Here is a 24,723-nt window from a genome sequence, read left to right as displayed (position 1 = left end):
GACTATGTCAACTGAGCTCTGGTCATGAAACCAAAATACCCCTTTGTATAAATACATACATGTATTTCTAATCTCACATTAGGAAAAGCTAGTTGGATACCCAGAGAGAGGACTCTTATCTCTTGTTCAATGGATGACACTCAGGGTAGCTATTCCCCCACTTTTGAGCCTAAGAATCCCCTCCAGTGTGCTTCCCCTTCATAATCAGACAACAGACTCTTCTAATTTTTTAGGAGAAGTATTTATTCCACTGCAGAGCAGGAGCAATCTTTATGGAACATTTCTCAAAAACAGCTTGGGACTCTCTCTCCCACAGATATACACAAATATATCCATGGGGTGCTGGGGAGAGGTGGAAGATTGGGAATAAACTACAGTCAGTACAGTAGTGAATCACATATGAAAAGAATGTTCCACATCTGTGGAACAGCCAAGGATTCTGAGGTTTTTACCCTTTCTACTTTCTTGTTCAAAGCACTGTGCTTGTTGAAAAACAGGGTTGAGAGAGGGACATTCTCCTCAATCCTGGGAGAGACTGCACTCAAAAGGGAGAGCTTATTTCTGATTAAAGGGTAGAGAGAATCTAATCTAGGTGAATTCTGGCCCATCGTGTTCAATCTAACTGGTCTGGGTGAAGATAGATCCTTTTATCTAGATTGCCTAGATGGGAGTGGGCTGCCTTGTCATGAGTCTCTGTCCAAGAGTGATATGATCAGTCACATCTCCCAGCCCCTCATTAGAATAACTCCACCTATCACTATAATTTTCATTCTCTCATTAATTGTTAACCAATCAGAACTGATTTCTGCCTGTCAGAAACACCCATTTTTCCAAGGGTATTTAAGCACTGTATGTTCAAAATGATTCATTTTGCTTTCTGAGAGAACCACTGCCATCAATTTATTGATTTGCTAGGCATCATGTAAAAATTGATTACCTAGAAATTGTGTCTGTTGGGGTTTTCATTCTCAGAGGTGTGCATCATCTTAAATTGATAGCAATACTACATCTGTGTAAGCCAGGCAGGTGAGGGATTAGACCTGACAAAGTATTTTAAATATAGTCCAGACTAGACTCATCTAATTTTTGGATGGTTAAAGCAGAACAAAGCAGGCTAGAGACAGGTGAGTCAGGAGTCAAATAACAGTTTCTTTCAGAGTGAAGAAAACACTTGCAAGCAGTAATCCACCTTCCAGAGAAGGAGGGCTTGAGGGCTTATGGCAGAGGTAGGGTTTGTAAGCATGAAAACCACAAAAGGTGGGACCACGACACAGTCATTCATAGGTCTTGAGTGAACAGTTCTCATGATGTGCCCACACTTGCAGGCATTTTGAGGACGTTACAGGCAGTCTTGGGTCCTGTGGGAACACTCTCCAAGTTATTGGAATTGTTGAGCCTGTGACTGTCTCAGATCATTAGAGTCTTTGAGCCTTGTGATCCTTCAGCAGGTTACAGAACCAGACTTAGTGTGGTGAGAAAAGGAATGCAGCCCCAGGTTGGGTTCACTTAGCAATGACAAGCACAGGGATTGTGAGCATGTCAGGAGAAGTGATGGATGTCCTTCGGCTGGAGCACATCAGTTGCAGCTCCAACTTTCAGGTAAAGTTCTCCTGGGAAATAGAGAAGCTCCAACAAATGTAAATAGTAAAATCTGACACACAGTAGCACTATTTCAATGCTGATTCCCTCCCCTTCTCTATCAGGATGCCTATATACAAATCTAAGAAACTTATTCTTTGAGGGGGGAAAAGTCTAGTTTGAATTTCACTCTCAATCTCTCCAGGTACATGACAGTGAAAGCTTCTTCTTGATCACAATTCATGAGGTTCAGAATTTTTTTTCTTAAATCTTTTTTCTGATTTGTCCCTTTTACCTGTCAATCAATCAGTCAATCAATAAACATTTATTAAGTACCTATGTGCCAGTGATGGGGTACTTGAACTCTCCTTGGATGTTCCCACTTCATCTGGCATTCTCCTGGGGATGTAAGCCTTTCATTACTTCTAACCCCAAATCTCTGCTACCCTTAACGTAGCCTAGCCCACTACTGCCTGTTATCCAGATAGCCTTTGGTTATTTCCCACCCTTAATTCCATTCTCCTGGTTCCTGGCTTCCCCCTAGAGTCACCCCATACAACTGACCACTCCCATCAAGACCCTCCCTAAGCACCTCCTCCAGTCACACCAAAGTACTTGACCACATTTGAACTTCACAACAGTCCTGGAGGGTAGTGATAGGGTGATGGGATCAGGACCCTGAACTGTCTCATAAATTTCAGCAGCACAGATCACTAGTGTCTCACCTCAAGTCATCTCACTCAGGCCAGTCCACCTAGATACTCAACAGTCCTTTCATAGTAACTCTCAGCCCACCCCAAACCACTTAACACTCCTTTTCATGATCCTCTTAAGCCACCCCAGACCACCAAAGCACCAATGTGAAACCCACAGCACCCATGGCAGCCATGAATATGCCAGCACAATTCTGAATTGCAAATTACCACAGACTCTCCAAATGGAAGACAGAGCCAAAACATTAATTCAGATACCAGAAAGCCAAATCCATCATAGTAACAAAAAAAAATCCATACACAATTATAATGCAGAGTAAAGCACCATCCTCATGCTTTCTTATGCCCCTCTCCCCCCCCTTCCTACTATCATTCTCACAAACCAACTCCTTTAAATAAATCACAAACTCTTTCACTCAGACAGGCCAGCTGCCTGCTTGCCTGCATCCTTCCTAACCCAGACTATACTCTGACCAATTTCCTCTCAGCTCTGCTCTGGCTTCTCCTCTTTCTGCTTCTCCTCTTTCAGCAAGCTCCTCCAATCACAGGCTCCATGGGACTCAGACTTTCATGTGATTCATCTGGCAATGCAAGGTAAGAAGCCAGCCAGACTCTGTATTTGGTAAGTCCACCCTTCTAGTAATGATCTTTGTGTATGATGATTTGGAAATGGGGTTGATGTCATCATCTGAGGTTTATTGTTTGTGGTATTATAATATTTCTAAATTCACTGCAAAATTGTGATAATATTATATGACATTATAATATATACCCTTCTTGTATATTATAAAATTTAGTTAAGCCAGAAATAATAAAATTTGAGTGAGCCAAAAATGGTATTTAAAAAGTCTATTATCAATAAGAATCATTTTGCATATGAATTGGACTTTTAAAAGAATGTTATATAAAATAAATCATTTAAAAACTGTTAAAGTAATATTTGCAACATAGTAATGAAGGGATGAATGGTTATTTCACAAAGTAATTTGGGAATGCTTGTTCATGCATTCAAGGAGATTGAAATCATCTAATTGGTAAGGGGATTTTTCAATTTTCAAATACATAATATTTTTTCAACTTGATAAGCTTTTTTAGTTAGTTCCAGAAAGTTTGTGGTCCACATCAGTCCAGAGGAAAATATAACAGTGTGGAGAGACAGATTAGCCCCTTGGTCCCTGTGATTCCACATGTTCTATAAACTTGCCAGATACCCCTAGTAAATTGTGAGGTTAAAGTCAGAAACATCTTTCATTTTGTTTTAAAAGAACAGGATTTCAGTACAGTTGTGTTAGTGAAGAGTAGTAACTTCTGAGCTATCTTGTGCTATCTTAATGGGAAATCTGATTTTCCCTATGTTTGTGACATCAAGTTGTGATGAATCTCTTACTGTCACCAATGGGAGATTAGAGTCAATGCTTACTCTTTAGAATGTGTGCTCCTGGAAAGCTGAACTCGCCTGAGGCTGTGATTATTGGAACTTGCTATTTAAGACCTTATGGGACTGTTACCTGATATCATTCTTAAGTCTGACTCCAGGTGAGATCCTCAAGGAATGCTATTGTGCTAATGATCCATGGTGCCAGAAACCACATGGGGGTTTACAGCTATGAACTGCACACAGTATTCTCATGGGAAAGGCTGGGAGAATGACTATTTGCATGAGCTGAGGTAGGACTTTCCTTACTCATATCCCCAACATGAATATCCATCCTGGCTGACTTTAAACCTGGCTCAATACAATTGGCCATCTACATGATGACTGGAATTGAAATGAAGTTAGGGAATGTTGCTATTTTTTATGGAAAACTTCTATATTCAGGAAGTTTTGTAAGCATAATACTAAATCTGTTAAATAATAGATTGGTACTGGAATATATCTGAGTTACTGTAACAAGATGTAAGGATAAGATTTGAGTTATGTGGCCTAGCTCCTTATCCCAGTCAGCCTGCAAATCAAGCTTCCAAGTGAATTAATCTAATCAAGAGAAGCCACTCACACTTGGAGGGAGAGAGATTTTTTTGTCTGGATTACCCAAGGCTGGGAGTGGTCTGGTATTTTTTGACAAACTCCTTCCTATATCAGTACTAAGAATAGATGATAGAAGTTTAGGCAGATTACTGAAGGGAATTCCCTGGGTTGAAATTAACCCCATAGCTTGGGAAAGTAGAGTTTTAATAGGACATGGGTTTAACAACAGTAGGTGCAGTCTGGAATATGTTTGAAATGCAAAATTGGGTAGTCTGAGTAATGGGTTTGAAAGATTTAGAAAGAAAATAAAGTTTTGATGGAAAATATGGAAAACAGGTAAGGTGGGGGAACAAATGGGGGACATCCAAGTTCCTCCTGTCCCTGGATAGTTGTTCAGGGTACCCTTGTGCCAGCTTCAGGAGGTTTAAGCAAGTCTAGAGGGTGTGAGAAAGTCTGACTTTCAGAAGAAAGGTAGAGAATGAAAATTAAGGAGCTTCGTTGGAAAGTTAGTGGACAAAGACATAGATAGCTAGGAGGAATCAAAATGGAAAATGACACTGATTTCAAGCCCCTCTTGTTCAGTTATAAAGGGGAAGCCTTGATTGTGTTAGCCCATCATGCTATGTTTATACTAATAATTCAAAGCAGGACAAGACACATATTGGATACATCCTGGGAAAGGTCCAATGGATGAAGAGAGTCCACAAACAGAAGCTCCCCTCTGAATTGTGGAGCTGGGGGTCCTGGTTTATAACTTCATAATTCTCCTGACAACTCTCCTGACCCCTTGCACCACCCCTCACCTCCACACCTGCCCTTTTTCTCCTTGTCTTCTTGCTTTTGATGATCAGACCTTACCTTTTGAACCTTCTAACCAAGTTTGTGACCTCCAGGCTAACCTCAATCAAATTTCAGATGGCCCAGTATTCTAGACCACATCCATCCATCATTCCCTGTTCCTGACCTATACTTGCTTCCAGTTACACTACACCCTCCCCAGGATCTAGTGAAAGAGGGACAGCTGTGTGCCCCTTGTCAAACTGAAGGAATTCCTAAAAATGAGACCTCCCCCCCATGACCCCAAATGAATTTGGATCCCAGCTGTTTAAGGGGGGATTGATAAGGAAAACATGACCCTTGCCTTTTTGCAAATGAATTTGGAGAGAGAATGAGATTCAAATGGAGTGCTGATTGAGAAGCCCATTATCTAAAATACCAGTTAAAGGCACTTTGGGTGACAATGAGATTCAAGTTGGCTGGACAATGAAATGCTGGAACTAGCCTGGGCCCCTCTGCCCCTCTGCCCCTCTGCCAGGGGTGAAGATTGGAATAATGATAAGCTAAAACTTCTGAAACTGCTGTCCCTGATGACCTCATCTCCCACCACCTGGTCTGTGTCTCCCTAGTCAACTCATGTCTTACCCCACCCCTCTCTACACAACCAAGAAAGATTTTACTCTAAGAATCCCTAGCCTCTCCTGGCTAGGGGACTTGCTCCTTAAACAGAAGGCATCCCCCTTTTCCTCCTTGATGGGTGTCTCCATTGAGCACCTATCTCCCTTAAGCCCCCTCTACCTGCCACCAACCATTTTAGCTGGGGTTTCCCTTAAGCTTCATCTCCCATGAGGGTCAGGGGAGGCTGCTTGGTGTGTTATGTTGTGTTGTCTGTTACCCCAAATAAATGTCTATATTTGATTTGGAAAGAACCTGAGAGAATTCTTTCAAAATAACCTTGAACCCAAACATCCTGGGGCGCCCCTCAACCTCATCAGAAACTCTCCATATGCTTGTGATATGCTGGACATCCCCCTCAAAGAGAGGGTCATTATGGAATGAATTCAGGGGCTCAAGGAATCTTTAGGTCAAGTGTGCAAAAGTTTATTGTGACACTGATATGGCAGTCAGAGTCCTAAGGAACTTTGCAACTGTGTTGTGACACAACCTTCTTTGCTATAGCTTCATTTAGTGTCAGTTCAGATTGATTCAAAAATGACGCAAAGCCTCAAGTTGTGTATATAAATATATATATATGTATATGTATATGTATGTATATATATGCATATATATAAACATAGTAGTAATAAATATTATATACCTATACTATTAATACCGTAGGTCTCATAAAATTACCAATAATATAGGTCACAACCAGTAAGTCCCAACAGCTATGTTCCAGTCAGTACATCCCAGCAATTATGTCCCAATCAGTTGATTCTCAAAGTTATGGCACAATGACTAGATCCCAAAAGTTATTTCCCAATCAGTAAACTGGAACAGTGATACCACAATCGGTAACTCCCAATCTTTCCACAGCTGATCAGCACCAGTGGGGGAATTATCTACATGGGGATCACATGGCTAAGGAGTCCTGGGTCAGCCTCCAGAGTCCCAAGGGGAAGGTCCTCAGCTGCGTATCCATGCTATGCAGGAGATTCCCAAGTATGGCTCAGGACTATCCACCTTTAATAGTTTCTTATAAGCAAGGCATTCTGCCACTGCAGTGCATGATCAGGGGGAAAGGAGCTGTTCTCAACACATCTTTGAGAGAATTCCTCTTTAGAAATTCTTGATTCCAGAAAAGGTGGTGAGCCCTTCCCGGGAGCAAACATCGTAAAGAGTCCTTCAAGGTCTGGCTAGGAATAAAATTAGGGTCAGATTGCAGGCAAATTGAGCAAGGTCAGACTGTCCTAATGAATTTAAACATCACATTTGACCCTACATTCTACCAAGCTCATCTGATCAAAGGAAGCTAAAGGGTGCTGAGAAGATGGGCTGGACACTGAGGAAAGAGAGCAAAAAGTCTTCTGGACCATGTGCTGGTATTGAGGGGATGGAGAAGAAGGAGACCCAGGAACCTGCACTAGGCCTGAGAAGAAAGAGGAAAGAGCCCCAAAGTCCTGTGTGGAGCATCAAGGAGGTCAGGGGGGAAAGAAGCACAAGCCCTGAGTCCTGGGGGAGCTCCCAGGACAGCAAGGTGCCAAATTCATCTAAAAGGCATCCCATTCTGGGGTGTACATCTGCTGAAATGGATCATTCCAAGCCTCAGCATGTAAATAATCAGCCTTTTAGTAAAAATATATGAAAACACTCCCAGATGAAAACAGTTCCTATGGGGCTAAACCAGAACCCTCCACCCCTGCCACCCAAAATGAAAGGTGGTTCCAGGCCAGGAAATTAAAAGGAGTCAGTAGTGAAATCCCTGGAGGAGGCTGAAGCATCCCACTAATGTCCTAAAAGGCACATTTATAAACTTCTTGGCCCAAGGTTCCACACCTGGTCTCAGGACAATCCATCTGGGGCCTATTTACCTCAAAATGATCCTTTTCTCCTATGTGACTCCTTCATTCCCAACAATCCCAAATGAAATTTTGAGTATAGAGGGGGTTAACTCATACCCCTCTGGCCTTGTAAGACAGGACAGATTTCTAATAGCTGGCATGATATCACCGAGGGAAAGAGGAAGATGTGGGCTGATTTGTGGAGGCAGAAAAGGGCTGAAAGAAAAAGAGTGAGCAGACAGATGAGCTGCAGGGTACTCACCAGGGGAGGGGAAAGGGGGGTGGGCCTGAGGGGTCACTCTTGGATCTTGGCTCTGCCCAGCACTCACTTCATGAAAACTCACAGCCTGTCTGGAGGCCTGTGTTTCTTCACCTATAAAATGGAGGGGTGGGATTCAGTGTCCAAGGCCTTCCTGGCTCTAAGTTGTCTAAAGTCTAAAAGCCTCTGCTGGGGTCAGCTGGAAAGAGAGAAAGAAAGGATTGGTGACAAAATGGGGTACTTCCGAGGACCCCTGAGACTTCTGGAAGTTCCCATGAGGAAAGAGCCTTTGGGTCATGGGGCAAAGAAAGGGAAACAGAATGTAGGTGCACCTTCACACAACCCCCCTAAAAGATCAACATTTCCTCTTCCTCCGTTGGCATGACTTCAAGGACAGTCTGATAAAGGGAAAAGAACTGGCCATGCCAGCCACAGAGAGTCATTGGTCGTGGCAAAACTCAGGCTTAGGTTTTCCTGGTGCCCACCCAGATCCTCCACAGTGTTCCTGGGTTCGTCTGGTTCATCAAAATGTGTGTGGCCACAGTGTGGATAATCTACATAATGATGTTGGGTGCAGAGGCCTCAAAGGTGGGCAGGGGCTCAGGACCAAAGACTGATCCCTTCTTGCCCAGCCCTTTACAGGCCAAGGTTTGGCAGGTCTGCGTTGCTCATAGTCAGGCTTACAAGAGAAGTTCCTCACTGGACCATTGAGGGGGAATCTATTCAGGTATTGGAAGGCATTAAGTCCATAAGAGAGTGGGGGAACTGGGAGGCTGATACCTGAGGCATACCTGGGGATCTTTCCAGGGCTATGGGGCCTGGATTATCACCAAAAAACCAAGAATTCTTCCATCATTCTGACACTAGAGGACTCTCCAACACCCCAACCCACACATACACATATACATACATACACACACAAACACAGCATGGAGTGACCAGTGAAGTAGCAACTATAGAGAGGAGGGAAAAGTGACCCTTCTCAGAGTTTGGCAAACCAGAGAAAAGCCCACCCTGGTCTCACCCTGTGCCTCAGACAGTGTTCTAGTCAGTCCACAGTCCCCTCTCCCACCAGCTGCTGGGACCACCATGACCCACACCCTCTCTGTCCTGTTGTGCCTTAGTGAGTCCTAACAAGCCTCATATTTAAGGGTACTCTACCCACCATCAATTCCAACCCATCCCACCTCCATTTTGTTGAGGAAGAAACTCTCCCCCAGAGAAGGGGAGTAACAAGTCTGAGGTCACCTAGGAAGGTGGGGGGGCAGAAGCTGAAGCTCCTAGAAGCTTTTTCTGGCCAGCTCCTTTCACTCCCACCAGCCCTAAGCTGAGGATGTGATCCATCTGCCTCCTTACTCTGGGGGTGCTGGGTGGGGAGGATGTTGGGAGGTGAGAGTAACCAGAATCCTCTCTGCCAGGGCTTTATCTGGGCCAGAGGATGAGGGCACAGCCAGGTGAGTCTTTTCCCCACACTCCCCCTGCCCAGAGCAGACAACTGCCCCCAGGAGAGGGAGGGGGAAGGTCTGGACAGGACTGAGAGAGGGGACCCGGGAGGGGGACACAGAAGGGGGATCCCCTGGAACTCACAACTTTCATTCCTTCCAGAAACATTCCCAGACCCTCCCAAAAGGCAAGGAACAGCTCTTTGGTGCCCCTAGGGAGAAGGATGACCCTGAGGTGCCAGGGATCTTTAGAGGCCTATCGCTACCATCTGGAGAGAAAGGAAATGTCTAAGACAGAGACCATGAATGTGAAACCATCTAGAAGAGAGGGCAAATTGCACATTCCATCCGTGACAGAAGAAGATGCAGGGACCTATTACTGCCTCTACAAACACTCATCAGTCTGGTCAGAGCGCAGTGACCCCCTGGAGCTGGTGGTGACAGGTGAGGACACTCCCTGGGCCCCAGGCCCCTCAGGCAGGGTTGGCTCTGGGTCCCAGCAGACCCTAAGCTCCTCCCCAGCCCAGCCTGGCCCCAAGTATCCCTCTGTCTCTACCCTTCCTGTCCTCTCCCTGTCTCTGCCTCTGCTCTCCCTCTGGGTCCAGAGGTGGGGGGAGGGGAATCAGCATTTATAAAGCACCTACTATGTGCTGAGCACTTTGTAGTTATTCTGATTTCATCCTCACAGCTCTATGAGGCAGGTGCTGTTATGATCCCCATCTTACAATTACAAACTGAGGAAAGCAGACAGGAAGTGACCTGCTCAGGGTCACTTAGCTAAGGAGTGTCTGAGGTTAAATATGAACTCAGGTCTTCCTGACCCCAGGCCCAGGGCTCTATCCACTGCACCCCCAGCAGCCTCAGGCAGATCCCATCTTGGGGCCACAGAGGAGGCAGGAGGCCTCAGGACACCAGACAGAGCTGGTGGTTTGTGGGGAGGGGGCACAGGGGTGATGGGGCATCTCCCCCTCCCGACTCTGACCCCCCAAAGCCAGGAGAGAGAGTGCAGGGTGACCCTGCTGCTGCTCTGTCCTCTCTCCCACTAAAGCCTAGGCACAGGGAGGGGAGGTATCCCTAGAGGGCTCCATACATCAAGAATGAGGAGGTGAGGATGGAAGTGAACCAGGAATCACAACCAAGCCTCCTCTTCTCTGTGCTAGGGACTCACCCAGGGTGCAGAATGAGAGACAGGCTCTGCTTTGGGGAGCTAATAACCTGCCAGAAATGCAGAGATGAGTCTTAAATATGCCCCCACCCCCATACAGAGAGATTCTGTGACAAAGGTCCAGGGATTGGGATCCCAGCCCCGGACCAGCGAGGAAGACCTCCTGTCTGAGCTTCCCTACCCCCACACTGGCCTCTATTTGTGTCTCTCCTCTCTCTGTTTCTGTCCCCCCTGCATGGAGCTTTCTCTCCTCTCTCGCTCTTTCTCTATGTTTCCTATCCCTCCCACACTTTCTCTCTGTTTCTCTTGATTTCTCTGTCTCTGTGTGTCTCTGTGTCTCTGTGCCTCTGTGTCTCTTTGTTTCTGTCTCTGTCTCTCTCTGTGTCTTCCTATTCATTCACCCACTTTCCATTCCCTCACACCAGAGCTATCCAAGGTCTTTCCTCTCCCCCTCTAAGAGGTGATATTTCCTTTTGTGTGGAGATCAGCTAAACTTCCACCCCCAGGGAGGGGTCTGGCAGGTCCAGGACAGTTCTCCCACCACCCAAATCTGCCCTCTCCCCTGAAAGAGAGGGATCACAGGCCTAACTCCAGGTTCTCCTCCTCCTCCTCCCCCAGGTCTATATGTCCCACCCTCTCTTCTCACCCCTGCTCAGCTCTGAGGTGATCTGAGGACACAATGTGACCCTCCAGTATAAGTCAGAGGGAAGGTATACCAACTATGCTCTGTACAAGGATGGACAACGGATCACCCAAGACATAGCACCACCCCATGGAAGGGGGTCTCAGGCCAATTTCCTCATCCCAGCTGTGAACTGTACCCATGAAGGAACTTACCAATGCTACACCTTTCAAAGTTACAGCCCCCAGAAGTGGTAAGGTCACAGTGACCCCCTGGTTCTCAGGATCACAGGTGAGGGAGCCCCATCCCTCCCAATTCCCCTTAAGCTCCCTCACTGGCCCTGGAGCATCTCCCAACCAAAGCAGGGCCCTGGCCCAGGGGATCCCAGGGACCAAGAGGACTGGGGGAGGAGGAGGCTCAGAGGGAGGGGATGAAGTCTGGGCAATGGGACCTGCTCACAGAAGGCAGACAGTGAGGACTCTCCTCCCTGGCCACTCTAGACACCCTCAACATATGTCACCTGTCCTGTTATGTTGGTTCTACACACAGACAATATGTTTACTAGGTCCCATGTAAGGCGAGTGAGAAAGTCAGAGGGGGAGCCAAGGGGAGACCAGAGCAGACCTGGGACGTAGACAGTGGGGAGGGGGGATGTTAAATACCCCCAAGCTCCTGGTCTGGCTCCTCTCCCTACATACTTCCATGCCCCCAAAGCCCAGACAGAAGCTAGAAGAGGGATCAGAAGAATCATGGAATCTCCCAATCTCACAAGAGGACAGGCCAGGACAGGTCACTAAGCACACACTCATTTAACAGATGAAAAAGTGAGGCCCAGAGAAGGAAGGGATTTGTCCAAGATCCCACACCTAGTCAGTCTGGACAGAGCTGGAACTCATCCCCAGCTCCCCTCCAGGCCTCTCTTGGCTCCCATACTCAGACCCTAACCCTGCCCTTTCTTCACCTCCAGGGACCTTCTCACCAAGGCCTGATTCTGAGAAGATGCTATTTGGTGAGTAATTGGAGGATTCCCAGTAGAGTGGAAGGAGGCAAAGTGGGATGTCCAGTCAGGATCTGCCCAGCCCAACCAGGGTCCCCTCATTTCCCACTACACCTTCTATAGCACCTGGTTATTCCCCTTTTCCCACCTCCAGTCTTTTGCCCAGGCTGTCCCCCATTCCTGGCATGCGGTCTCTCCTTACCTCCTCCTCTTACAATGTAAAGATCTCTCCCAGGCTGAGCTTAGGAGCCTCCTCCTGAAGAAGCATTTCCTGTGCTCCCCTCCCCCAGTTGTTAGGGAATCCCACCCCTCAACTGAGGTCCCATTGATCTATTTGTGTACATGGTACCAGAACATCTCAGGACAATGTCAGGCCCTGGAGGCCAGGAGCCACTTTTGTTTTGTCATGTTACTGTGGGGGTGCCCTAGCACAGGGCCTGTGCCAGGGGGAGGGCTTAATAAGAGTCTGTACACCTGAACTGTGGGCAGCCAGGTGGTGCAACAGACAGAGCTCCAGACCTGAGGTCAGGAAGACTCATTTTCCTGAGTTCAAATTTGGCCTCAGATGTTCAATAGCTGTGTGACCCTGGGCAAGTTACTTAACCTTGTGTACCTCAGTTTCTTCATCTGTAAAATGACCTGCAGAAGGAATTGGCAACGCCTCCAGTGTCTCTGCTAAGGAAACCCCAAATGGGGTCAGGGGCTCAGACATGGCTGAACGACAACAGAACTGAATTATTGAGTAAGACTGGAGGCTGCCTGAGGACAGGCTCTGTCTCCTTTCCATTGGGCTAGGGGTTCCCCAAAGACCAATGTCCTGGTAATTCCCTCCACCTTGGTCATCATCCTCGGCTTCCCCAGGTCTGGCAGCAGACATCTCAGTGGGGGTTTCAGCCTTCCTCAACCTGCTCCTCCTCTTCCTCATCCTCCTCTTCTGCCATTGACGCTGGCGGCATCAGACCAGACTTAGTGAGTCCTTGGGGCTGGGGGCACCTGGGCTGAGAGCCTAATGGGGAATGAGCTGAGCCTCACTAAACTCTGGCTCTGACTCTCCTACAGAGAATGTGAGCAAAGAGGCAGAGGGCAAGAAGACCACCAGGAGGTAGGCCCCCAGACATACCCCAATTCCCCCTAGACCCTCCCCCTCCTCACCTGCCCACCTTCCCAGACCTTCCCCCTCAACTGTCTGTGCCTTCTTGTCCCTAGCTCTGACCCAGAGGAGGGGACCCCCCTGGAGGAGACCCTGTGTGAGTGAGGGGGGCCTCGGGTGGCAGAGGGAAGAGCCTGGCCCTGGTCAGAGCCAGGGTCCTGGCCCCTCATGCCTTCTCCTCTTGCCTCCAGATGCTGCTGTGGATGATGACAGACAGACAGAGGAGACCAGAGAGGAGGACACTGCTGTGAGTCACTCAAAGATCTCTCCTGGAGGGAACAGGGAAGGAGAGGCTGCCCCATGCACACACAGCTGGGAGAGTTCACGGTCCTTTCCCCTCCTTAGCCCTCCTGCCTCATGTCCCACTGCATCCCTTCGTCCTCTCCCACCAGGCTCCCAAAAGTGAAGACCCTCAGGAAGTGACCTGTGCTCAGCTGAACCTCAACAGCCTCAAGGCTGAGGTCGAGGACACTCTCCCTTCTGGAGCTATGGAAACCAGCCTCAACGCTGTACTTCGGGGAGCTCAGCCCGAGCCCAGGGGACCCCAGGACAAAGAGGACCCTCCTCACTCAGCCTCTGCTTTCTGAGGCCAAACCCTGTCCTACCCAATGAACCAGACACCCAGATGTTAGTACCCCTGCTCCTCACGCCAAGGGGAAGGACAGAAAGGACTATAAGCTGCTGGGAACAGGGTTCCTCTCTCCTGCCCTTTGGAACAAAGAGGACTTAAATCCAGATAGAATGTCCCCTGTGCAATGCCAGAGCATTTTACCTACAGTAAAAGAAACTGCAGTTCATAACTTATGCTAGAATCAAATCTGAGCTGAGATATTTCTGGCAGCGTTGGTTGGCATTGTGCAGCACGACGGCATGCACAGTGCAAAGTGCACACGTTGTGTGTTCGGAACTAAGGCTGCAGGGGAAGCCTCGTGACGTCACACAGGCAAGCACTGCCACAACCACCTCTGATTCATGACTTATTTGATTCTGAATTTGTTTTTGGTTGTTGTACTTTCAGAAACCTTTTACTATTGCCAAATTTTTAAGGACTCCCACATTCAGTTATGGAACCAACAGCAAATAATAAAAGTAGAATCCTTTAGAGAATGCTTTAAGATGGGCAAAGAACTTGGCAACCTTCATCCTCACAACAACCCTCACAGGTACGTACTATAACTCATTTTAGAGAAGAGGAAACTGAGGCAGACAGAACTTAAGTAACATAACCAAGCTCACACAGCTCAGAAGTGACCAAGGCAAGATTTGAACTCAGGTCTTCCTGACTCCAGACCCAGAGCTCCATCCACTGAAGCATGAGCTACCAGGAGATAAGGAACAACCTTGGGAGAAATTAAGGAGAAGGTGCTGATGGAATCAGGCTTGTTACTGTCTGGATGAAAAAATGAAATCCTGACCCATAGAGTCTTTCACCTAAGTCCAATGAACACTTCCTGCAGCCTTCTTGGAAGGCTGGGGGTTCCATGGATTTATCCAAAGAGGGCCTTAAGTCCCTGGCATTGGCACCTCTCAAAGAAAGGAACAGTTTTGGTTGACAATGCAATAGATAAATCTAGGTCCACTGCAAATGTGTCCATGACTCTCCTTCTTGCAAATCCATTACCACTACCTCCTTCTCTTCTCCTAACCCTAACCCTCCCCCCAACTAAAAAGCTAGAGACAGAAATAGGAAGAAAAAAAAAACCCTTTTAATAAATAAGGAAGGACAATCAAAGCACATACACACCCAATGGTCATGTCCCAAAATGTCGTGCCCATTCCCTCTCTGTCAGGAGGTAACATGATTCATCATCCATCCTCTGGACACATGGTTGACCTTACATTTATCAGAGTTCCTAAATCTTTCAGAGCTCTTATCTTTCAAATATTGTTGCCCTACGATAAACCGTTCTCCTCATCCTCCTCACTTCTCTCTCCTTCAATTCAAATGACCCACTTCACTGAAGCCATTTTTTCTTATTTCTTATTTCCTTTGGCACAATAATATTCCATTGCATTTACATCCATATACCCGAGTTTTCAGCCATTCCCCATGTGAAGGCCATCTCCTTACAGTCTAGTTTCTTTGAGTCTGCTGTCTATCCTTTTCCTTCTTTCCTCTGAATCACATCTCCAGGTCATGTTTTCTTTCAAGTATGTCTTGATAGAGAATGGATTCTTTCAAATTTAGTCTTTCAAGTATGTCTCCTTTCCATGATTTTGTCCCTGGGGTTGTACATTCTCTTAACTTCTTTCTCCTCCCTACTTGTTCCCTGTTCAAAATTCATATAATACACCATCATGTGTGCATCCTGTCCTTCTTTATTCATGTCAGAAAGGACTGAAGTTTATTGGATGCCCATTCCACCTGCCCCTTCCTCCATCTTTGCATATTCTTCTCCTACATCCCAATCAATGGAAATAGCAAGGTATAGCTCCTTCTCTCTCCTTCCTTTATTTGTGTATTCCTCTTTATACACTCCCTTCTCTTTTCCCTCTTCCAACTCAGAACAGAATCAGTCTACTACTATCCCGACCTCTATTTTTTTTCTTATGGGAGTCCTCAAAACCCTTTGAACCTTATGGAGGTTCTGAGGGGACACTTGTTTCCTTTTCTCCTAGTAAAATTTTACCATTACCTTACTGTTTGAATTTGCTCAAATACATTTACTCAGTTCTCTGTGATTCTACTTCAGCCTTTTGGCTCACCTCTGGTCTTTTTATCAAAAAGAAAACTTGAAATTCCTCTGTTCCATTAAAGATCCATGGAGAATTTTCCATGTTAGATTATACTCAGCTTCAAAAGATAATATTATTTTTGGTAGTCAAGCTTTTGGAAAACTTTATTCCAAGATCCTCTCTCATTTAACGTACAAGTTGTCAGGTCTTGTGGGATTCTGACTTTAGTTTCTGGGCAATGCAATTGCTTCTTGCAGGATACCTGCAGATTTTATTTTGTACTACTTTACCTTCTTGTTCTAGAACTTTAGGAAAATATTCCTTAGTAATTTTTTATAGTATTGTATTTAGATCCTTTTTTTATCACAGCTGTCAGATAGCCTGGAAATTCTTCTACTGTCACTCCTTGATCTGTTCTCCAGATCAGCTGTATTTCTAATGAGATATCTCAGATTCTCTTCTATTTTTTTTCTAGTTTTATTATTCCTTGGTCTCTTTTCCAATTTTTTTAATAAATATCTAACATTTTCTTCTCTTTTTTGATCTTTCAGTTTTGTTCTAACACTTCTGGCTATCACATGGAGTCATTCATTTGTTTGGTCTATGCAAGTTTTCAGAGTGCATTAATGAAATAAGGATCATCACTTGATCTTCTCGGTGGTTTATTCTCCTTCCAAATTTTCACTCCAGTGACTTCACTTCATTTTTATGCCTAATTTCACTTCATCTAAGTATAGGTATTCACGGAGTCCTGTGAAAAATCCTTCCTCCCCCCAGCATCACACACACACACACACACACACACACACACACACACACATACATACTTGCATGCACACATATACATACATATATATACACATATGTATATAGTTTCTCCTTCTTTTGATAACTCTTTAGATATACATTAATTTTTATACTGCTTGGCTTACTTTTGGCTTTCTCATCTCTCCAGACTTAATCCTCAAACTGGGACTTTCTGTCATGATCAGGCTCTACTACTTACTGCGCTCTAGGATGGAATGGTCAGCCCAAATGATCATGTCCTGGATTTGTCTCCTGGATTTCTGCACTCATCTCCAAATTCCAGGGTTAGGAGTGCCAGGATCTTTCAGCTTCTGAGAGCTGGCTTTTCAGGGCCCACTGGGGAGTCTTCAGACAGTTTATTAGAGACCTGGGAGAGCCTAAGTGCCTGCTGTGAACATTGTAACCCTATTCTGTGAAATTTTGCTCCATGTGTCTGCCTAAGACCCTGCCCTGTGACTTTCTGCCATACTTGCCACATCCAGTCCTAGAGACCAGCAGACTACATGGACCTCAGGTCACAGTGGGAGGCTGGGCTCATAGCCTGCACCAACACTGGTCCTTGATTGGCTGGCCCCCTTTCCTAGGGTCAGTGACCTGGTGGTTGACTTCTGGTGCACTTCTGGGGTGGAAGAAGTCATTCACTGGAGCTGTCCTTTAATTTCTTAAGCATTTCTTAACATAATGAGAAGTTCAGGGGTTTTGGTGGAATAGATGTGTGGAATTTGAGTGGTATGCCTCTGTTCCAGAACCACCTGGGTCAAAATTCCCAGGTAAGGAGTATCTTAACATAGAAAAGAAAAAAGGCAACAAAGAATAGAAAAGGAGAAAGGGCAGAAAAGAGGGAGAGAGAGTACAGGGGAGAGAGATAGAAAGAGACAGATGGAAAAAGAGGGAGGAGGAAGGAAAGGAGAGGGAAGCAGAGAGGGAAAGAGTGGGAGAAAAGGGAGACAGACTGTGGGGATTCAAGCTGATGACAGAACCTTTTCAAGACCCATGAGAAGGAAACGAGAGTGAGGGAAGAATGGAGAAAAAGGGAGGGAAGGAGAGAGGGAGGAGAAGAGGGAAAGGGAAGATCTCAGAGAGAGGAGAAGAGAGGGAGGTAGAGGAAGATTTGTAGAGAGAAGATGGGAGAGAAAGAGGGAGGGAGTGAACACAGCCTTGGGGAATCGAGCTAAGGGAAGAGAAAGGAGGATCCCAGACCTCCTTAAAATACCTGAGAAAAGAGAGAAAAGGAAGAAGTAAGGGAGGGAGGGAGAGAACAAGGGAAAGGAAAACAGAGAAAAGAAAGGAGGAGGGAGGAAACATGACATCCCAGACACAGAGACTGGAGCCAGAACAACCAGGCTAAATAACCAAGGGGGTGACATCCCCAAACTGATGGAATGCAAGTCAAAGAAATACTTAAGGAAAACGATATATATCTAAGCATTTCCATCAAGAAAAGAGGACCAGATCAATGAAATGGTGCACAACTGAAAAAGTTAGGAGAAAAAAAACAAAAAAATGACCTCCAAATTCAAAAAGACTTTAGATACCAGTGACACTAGATACAAAGTGGGGGATTCCTTTGGCCCAGAGAGGAGGGGCCATTGGAGGTCACCCAGGAAGGTAGCCGGGAAGGAGAAGCTAGAAATCTTAGAGGAGTCTTCTGGTGCCCAGCCCCTTTCACTCACACCTGGCCCCAAGCCCAGGATCTGATCCTTCTGTCTCCTTCCTCTGGGAGTGTTGGATGGGGAGGATGTGGGGCAGCATGGAGTAACCAGGGTCCTCTCTCCCAGGGCTGTGTCTGGGCCAGAGGATGAAGGCACAGGCAGGTGAGTTCTTCCCCCCACACTCCCCCTGCCCAGAGCAGACAGCTGCCCCCAGGAGAGGGAGGGGAGAGATCTGGGAAGGGCTCACAGGGTTTGAAGTGACCAAAGGTCAGACTTGTGGCTGATTTGGTCATTTGAGGGCCTGTTCTACATCATGCCCTCTGATTCTTGGTCTGGACCAGTGGCTGCTCCCTTCTGACCCCTCCCTTTCCAGGTCAAGGTTTGGCAGGTCAGGGCTACTCACAGCGGGGATAAGAAGGGATATTCCTCCCTGGACCACTGAGCAGAAGTCTATTCAGCCTCAAGAGGCTTCCTTTCAAGGGGGTGGGGGAGCTGGGACACTGACACCTGAGGCATACCTGGGGAATCTTTCCAGGGCTGTGGGGACTGGATTATCACCAAAAAACAAGAATTGTTCCAACATCGTAACACTAGAGGACTCTACAACACCACACACACACACACACACACACACACACACACACACACACACACACACACACACACACACACACAAACACACACAGAATGGAGCCACCAATGAAGCAGCAACAAAAGAGAGGAAGGAGAAGTGACCCTTCTCAGAGCTTGGAAACCCAGAGCTGAGCCAGCCCTGGTTCTGCCTTGTGCCTCAGGCAGTGTCCTGGTCAGACTGCAGTCCCCTCTTCCACCAGCTGCTGGGATCACCATGACCCACATCCTCTCTGTCCTGCTGTGCCTTGGTGAGTCCTAACAAGCCCCATGTTTAAGGGTACTTGACCCACCATCAACTCCAACCCTCCCCCACCTCCATTTTGTTGAGGAAAAAACTATCACCCAGAGAAGGGGTGTAACAAATCTGAGGTCACCCAGCAAGGCTGAGAGGGAGGGGAGATGCTGGAGCTCCTAGAAGGGTCTTCTGGAGTTCAGCCCCTTTCACTCCCACCAGCCCAAAGTCCAGGATCTGATCCCTCTGTCTCCTTCCTCTGGGGGTGTTGGGTGGGAGGATGTGGGGAGCTGGAAGTAACCAGAATCCTCTCTGCCAGGGCTGTGTCTGGGCCAGAGGACAAGGGCACAGGCAGGTGAGTCGTTCCCTGAACACTGCCCCTGCCCAGAGCAGAGGACTGCCCCCGGGACAGGGAGGGGAGAGGTCTGGGCAGGGCTAGTGGGGGAGGCACACAGAAGAGGAATCTTCTGGAACTCACAGCTCTCATTCCCTTCCAGACACACTCCCCAGACCCTCCCTCAGGGCAGAGAACAACTCCTTGGTGCCCCTAGGGAGAAGTGTGACCCTGAGGTGCCAGGGATCTGTAGAGGCTGATCACTACCGTCTGGAGAAAGAGCGAGGTTCTAAAAGGATACAGATCATGGAGGTGAAATCATCTGGAAAAGTGGGTGAATTTCCCATCCCATCTGTGACCTCGAACTCTGCAGGGACCTACTACTGCCTCTACAGACACTCATCTGGTTGGTCAGAGTTCAGTGACCCCCTGGAGCTGGTGGTGACAGGTGAGGACACTCCCTGGGCCCCAGGCCCCTCAGGCAGGGCTGGCTCTGGGTCCCAGCAGCCCCTAAGCTCCTCCCCAGCCCAGCCTGACCCCTAGCGTCCCTCTGGCTCTGCGCTTCCTGTCCTCTCCCTGTCTCTGATTCTGCTGTCCCTCTGGGGCCAGAGGTGGGGGGGGGGGGGGAATCAGCATTTATACGGCATCTACTATGTGCTGAGCACTTTTTAGGGATTATGTCTGTGAGGCAGATTCTATTATGATCCCCATCTTGCAGTTGAAGACTGAGGCAAACAGACAGGAAGTGACCTGCTCCGGGTCGCAAAACTGAGAAGTGTCTAAGCCTAGATTTGAACTCAGGTCTTCCTAACCCCAGGCCCAGGGCTCTATCCACTGCACCACCAGCTGCCTCAGGGAGATCCCATCCTGGGGCCAGAGAGGAGGCAGGAGGCTCAGCTTGGGTCTCAGGACACCAGACAGAGCTGGTGGCTCCTTGGGGAGGGGGCACAGAACGGGTGGGGCATCTTCCCCTCCCTGACCCTCCAAAAGCCAGGAGAGTAAGTACAGTGCAGCCCTGCTGCTACTATGTCCTCTCTCCCAGCTCAAGCCTAGGCACAGGCAGGGGAAGGGGGCGTCTCCTCTTTGTATCCCCAGGAATTTCTATTCAGGAAGATTAGGAGGTGAGGATGGAAGTGAACCAGGAGTCACAACTAAGCCTCCCCCTCTCCTTCCTACACCTGCCCCAGGGACCCTCCCAGTGTCCAGGATAAGTGAGAGCCAGGCACTGCCCCCATACAGAGAGATTCTATGACAAAAGCCCAGGGATTGGGGCTCCCAGCACCAGACCTGGGAGGAAGACAGCCTGTCTGTCTCCCACCTGCCCCTCATTGCTCCCTTTTGTCTTTCTGTGTCTCATCATGCTTTTTGTGTCTTTCACTCCTCCTGGCTTTCAAATTCTCTCTCTCTCTATCTTCCTCGCTCCCTCCCTTTCCCTGTCTCCTTATTCTTCATTCACCTTCTTTCCATTCCCCCACACCAGAACTGTCCAAGGTCCTTCCTCTCCCCTCAAAGCTGTGAGATTTCCATTTTTCTAGAGATGAGCTAAACCTCTATCCCCAGGGAGGGATCTGGACAGGCCCAAGCCAGTGGTCCCACCAGCCAAGTGTGCACCCCTCTCTTGAAAGAGGGGGTCACAGGCCTAACTCCAGGTTCTCCTCCTCCTCCTCCAGGTCTCTATGATCCACCCTCCCTCTCAGCCCTGCCCAGCTCTAAGGTGGCCTCAGGACACAAGGTGACCTTCCAGTGTCAGTCAGAGTCATGGTATACCATGTATGCCCTGTACAAGGATGGACAACAGATCATCCAAGATATAGCACCACCCCATGGAAGGGGCTCTCAGGCCAATTTCCTCATCCCAGCTGTGAACTCTACCCAGGAAGGCACTTATCGCTGCTACACCTTTCACAGGGACACTCCCCATAAGTGGTCAGATCCCAGCGACCCCCTGGTGCTCAGGGTCACAGGTGAGGGATTCCCAGCCCCCCTCCCCCCCATATTATCATCCCTCCGAAGCTCCATCACTAGCAGGCCTGAGGTGTAGACAGTGGGGAGGAGGGAGGTTAAATAATCCCCAGGCCCCTAACCCTTTTCCTTTCCCTAATCCAGGCACCTCTCCCAAAGCCCTGGGAATCTCCAGGCTCTGACATCCTCCCCACCCAGGAAGCGACCAGTTTCCCTCAGGACAGGGTGGGGATTTCTTTCCCCTAGGACTCTCCAGCTCCTGTCTAGACCAGGGCTGAGTCCTCCCTTTCTCAGAAAGAACCAAGGCATGAGTAGGCTGTAGGGAAGGGGCTGGGGAGGTCAGGAACAAACATGGGCAGGGCTGCCCCAAGCCCTCTGCCTTCTCTCTCCCTCCCCAAGACCACCCATATCCTGTTCCCCCACACAGCCATAGCTGAGACTATGGGGGAGGAAGGCTCTGCTGTCCCCAGGCCTGGCTGCTCCAGAGATGAGGGACAGGCTGCCCAGATACCGCTACCCCAATCTCTCAAAGCTAGAAGCAACACTGTGAACTCTTACCCCTACTCTGCCCAACACCGCATCAAGCAGAGAGGAAAACTGAGGGCTCTGGGGACAGTCAGGACAGGAAGCCCTGAGGATTCAGAGGGTCCCTCTCCTACCCCAGCTCCTCCCTCCTCCCTGTGTCCCTCCCGTGCCCCCAGAAAAGACCTAGAAGAGGGGTCAGAAGAGCATGGAATCTCCCAGTCTCACAAGTGGACAGGCCAGGAGAGGTCACTGAACAAACACATCCATTTAACAGATGGAAAAGTGACACCCAGAGAAGGAAGGGACTTGCTCAACATCCCACACACAATCAGTCTGGGCAGAGCTAGGACTCACCACGGGGCTCCCTCCCTCCCCTGCCCACCCTCTAACCCTGCCCCCTTCCTCACACCCAGGGACCATCTCTCCAAGCTCTGATTCTCAGAAGACACAGTTTGGTAAGTAATTGGAGAATTCCCAGCAGAGTGGAGGGAGGCAGGGCTGGATGTCCAGTTAAGGTCTGCCCACCCCATCCAATGCCCCCTCATTTCTCACCACTCCTCCTACAGCACCTTATTATTCTCATTTTCCCACCTCTAGGCCTTTGCCCAGGCTGTCCTCCCTGCCCAGAATGCTCTCCCTCCTCACTTCCTCCTCTTGAAATGCCAAGATTCCTCCCAAGTGGAGGTAAGGAGCCTCTTCCTCAGAAAGACTTTCCTGTGCACCCTAAGTTGTAAGGGATCCCACTCCTCACATGAGGTCCCATTGATTTATTTGTGTGCAAGGTATAAGAGCATTCCAGGACAATGTCAGGCCCTGGAGGACAGGAGCCAGCTTTGCTTAGTCATGTTTGTTGTGGGGGAGACCCAGCACAGGACCTGGGTCAGGGGGAGCGCTTAATAAGAGTCTGCACACCTGAATTACTGAATAAAACTGGTAGCCACCTGAAGACAGGCTGTGTCCCCCCCTCATGCTGCTCCCTCAGGTGCTCCCTCAGGATGGAATGTGTCTCCTCTTCACCCTGGGGGTTCCATCAGGAAAGGCTGTGGCCCTCTCATACTTGTGGCTCTCTGAAGACAATCTGTGTCCCACCCTCACACTGGGGGTCCCCTCAGGACAGGTTGTGCCCCCTCATCATCTTATTAGGGGCTCCCAGTTCACTGCCTCATACACTAACTTCATCTCTCATCTCCAGGCCTTTGTACAGGCTGTGCCCCCTGCCTACAATTCTCCACACCTTCACTTCTCACTTCCCTCCAACACTCTGCTCTCTCTCCCCTTCTGGAGAACATTTTCCTTTCCCTTATTTCCTCCTTCCTTCCTCTCAGGGCCACCTCACACATCACTTGCCACCAGCTCTATCTGTACTTTTTCCACACCTGCCCATCTTCAGGTCTTCTCCCAGTTAGAGGGGGAGCTCCCTGAAGGCAGGGACCTTTATTCAATATAAGCAGTAAATGCTTCTAGATTCCAATAGTAATAGGATCCAGCTTATACAAAGCCTTGAAATGCTTCACAATTATGGTCTCAGAGGATCCTCACAACAGCCTGGCAGGTGGGAGCTGTTACTAACCCCATTGTCCAGATGAGAAAACTAAGGCTGAGGGAGGGGAGGGGCCCAGCCCAGGCTCACACAGGGAGTGTGTGAGGTGGGATCTGACTCAGCTCATCCTCATCACAAACTTCATGCACCAGCTCCTCTACCAAACTGCAGGAGATAAAGGAGGTGAGGAAGTAAGGGTCAAGTCCAGGTGCCAGGGAAGGGACCTGGGGCTGCCTCAGCCCCTCCCTCAACCTCCTCTCCCAGGTCCTGCCCTCACCCCCCACACCCAGGTCCCAACCAGTGAGTGACCAGGGGTAGAGGCTGAGCTGAGGCACTGGAGCCTGGAGGTACAGTGGAGGACAGTGGAATTGGGGCCTCCCTTGATGGGGCCTGAGACAGGGGGAATCTTGTTCTGTCACCAACTGTCTTTCACCCTCCCAGATCCTGATCCCCAGGACTACACCGTGGGCAACCTCCTGCGCCTCAGCCTGGCCGGCCTGCTTCTCCTCCTCCTAGTGGTCTTGCTGGCTGAAGCCTGGCACAATCGGAGGGGACTCTGAGCAGGAGCAGGAACAACTGGCACATGGGAAGGCAGGGCTGGGGTTCATGGAATGTGAGCCTTCCCAAGACTCACCAAGGCCTGGACTGCTGCCCAGCTGTAGACAGAGGGAAGGTTCCTGCCTTTCCCTGCAAACTATGCCTGGCCCAAGCTGGTGGTACCCAGACTTTCCCAGGTCAAAGCTGATGATGCTCACCATTCCCCCCAGGTCACCCCCCCTTACTCACTGCTCCTGCCCTGACCCCACATACACTCACTCTCTCCTCCCCACCTCAGTCGTTTCCCACCCTCCCAGCAGGGATCATCACTGACAATAGCTCTCAGTAATGAAAGAGGAAAAATATTCCCCCAGAATGCTAAAGCACCTCAGGTGTCATAGGAAGCTGTGGGCTTTAGGACTTCCTCCATCAGTGGTCATTACTGTGTGTGTAGTGTTGTGTGTGTGTGTGTCTGTACATAGAAAAGACAGCAAGTGCAATCCCCCTGGGCCTCCCTCTGCAGGTTCTCAGGGGCCAGAATCCCACTCTTCCCTGCACCAGGCCCACTGCTTTCTTCTCCCCCATGTCCTCTCCCAAATAAGAATCTCCACATCCCAGGACAACCTTCCCTGAGATCACAGGCCTACAAAAA

General features: G+C 48.5%; 2 protein-coding genes and 1 long non-coding RNA gene across 3 annotated transcripts in view; 2 read left to right on the top strand and 1 right to left on the bottom strand.

The window, feature by feature from the left end:
- Positions 1-1,129: 1,129 nt before the first annotated feature.
- On the bottom strand, positions 1,130-17,131 carry LOC140503475 (uncharacterized). The gene is made up of 3 exons (XR_011966796.1): positions 16,856-17,131; positions 7,801-7,911; positions 1,130-1,610 (listed from the first exon to the last, which is right to left on the bottom strand). It is a non-coding gene; the product is annotated as an uncharacterized lncRNA (long non-coding RNA).
- LOC140503156 (platelet glycoprotein VI-like) lies at positions 8,887-13,760 on the top strand. Its single transcript, XM_072606970.1, has 8 exons — positions 8,887-8,920; positions 9,233-9,251; positions 9,403-9,683; positions 10,841-10,864; positions 11,078-11,279; positions 13,230-13,270; positions 13,365-13,420; positions 13,566-13,760. The coding sequence occupies exons 1-8, from the start codon at positions 8,887-8,889 to the stop codon at positions 13,758-13,760; spliced, it is 852 nt and encodes a 283-aa protein (XP_072463071.1).
- A 150-nt stretch (positions 17,132-17,281) lies between the features above and the next one.
- The window catches only part of LOC140507332 (paired immunoglobulin-like receptor B), a 62,951-nt gene continuing 55,509 nt past the window's right edge, over positions 17,282-24,723 (top strand). The window contains exons 1-9 of the mRNA XM_072615444.1: positions 17,282-17,426; positions 18,435-18,470; positions 19,103-19,189; positions 19,493-19,528; positions 19,671-19,955; positions 21,178-21,471; positions 22,408-22,449; positions 22,592-22,678; positions 23,976-24,089. Of these exons, the coding sequence (XP_072471545.1) occupies positions 18,455-18,470; positions 19,103-19,189; positions 19,493-19,528; positions 19,671-19,955; positions 21,178-21,471; positions 22,408-22,449; positions 22,592-22,678; positions 23,976-24,089 (961 nt within the window). The 5' untranslated portion in view covers positions 17,282-17,426; positions 18,435-18,454. The remainder of the gene's footprint in view (positions 17,427-18,434; positions 18,471-19,102; positions 19,190-19,492; positions 19,529-19,670; positions 19,956-21,177; positions 21,472-22,407; positions 22,450-22,591; positions 22,679-23,975; positions 24,090-24,723) is intronic.

This window comes from Notamacropus eugenii, chromosome 5 (genome assembly GCF_028372415.1).
Source record: "Notamacropus eugenii isolate mMacEug1 chromosome 5, mMacEug1.pri_v2, whole genome shotgun sequence".
Lineage (NCBI taxonomy): Eukaryota > Metazoa > Chordata > Mammalia > Diprotodontia > Macropodidae > Notamacropus > Notamacropus eugenii.
The sequence above is the reverse complement of the archived record's forward strand: the minus strand, read 5'-3'. Positions and strand labels throughout refer to the sequence as shown.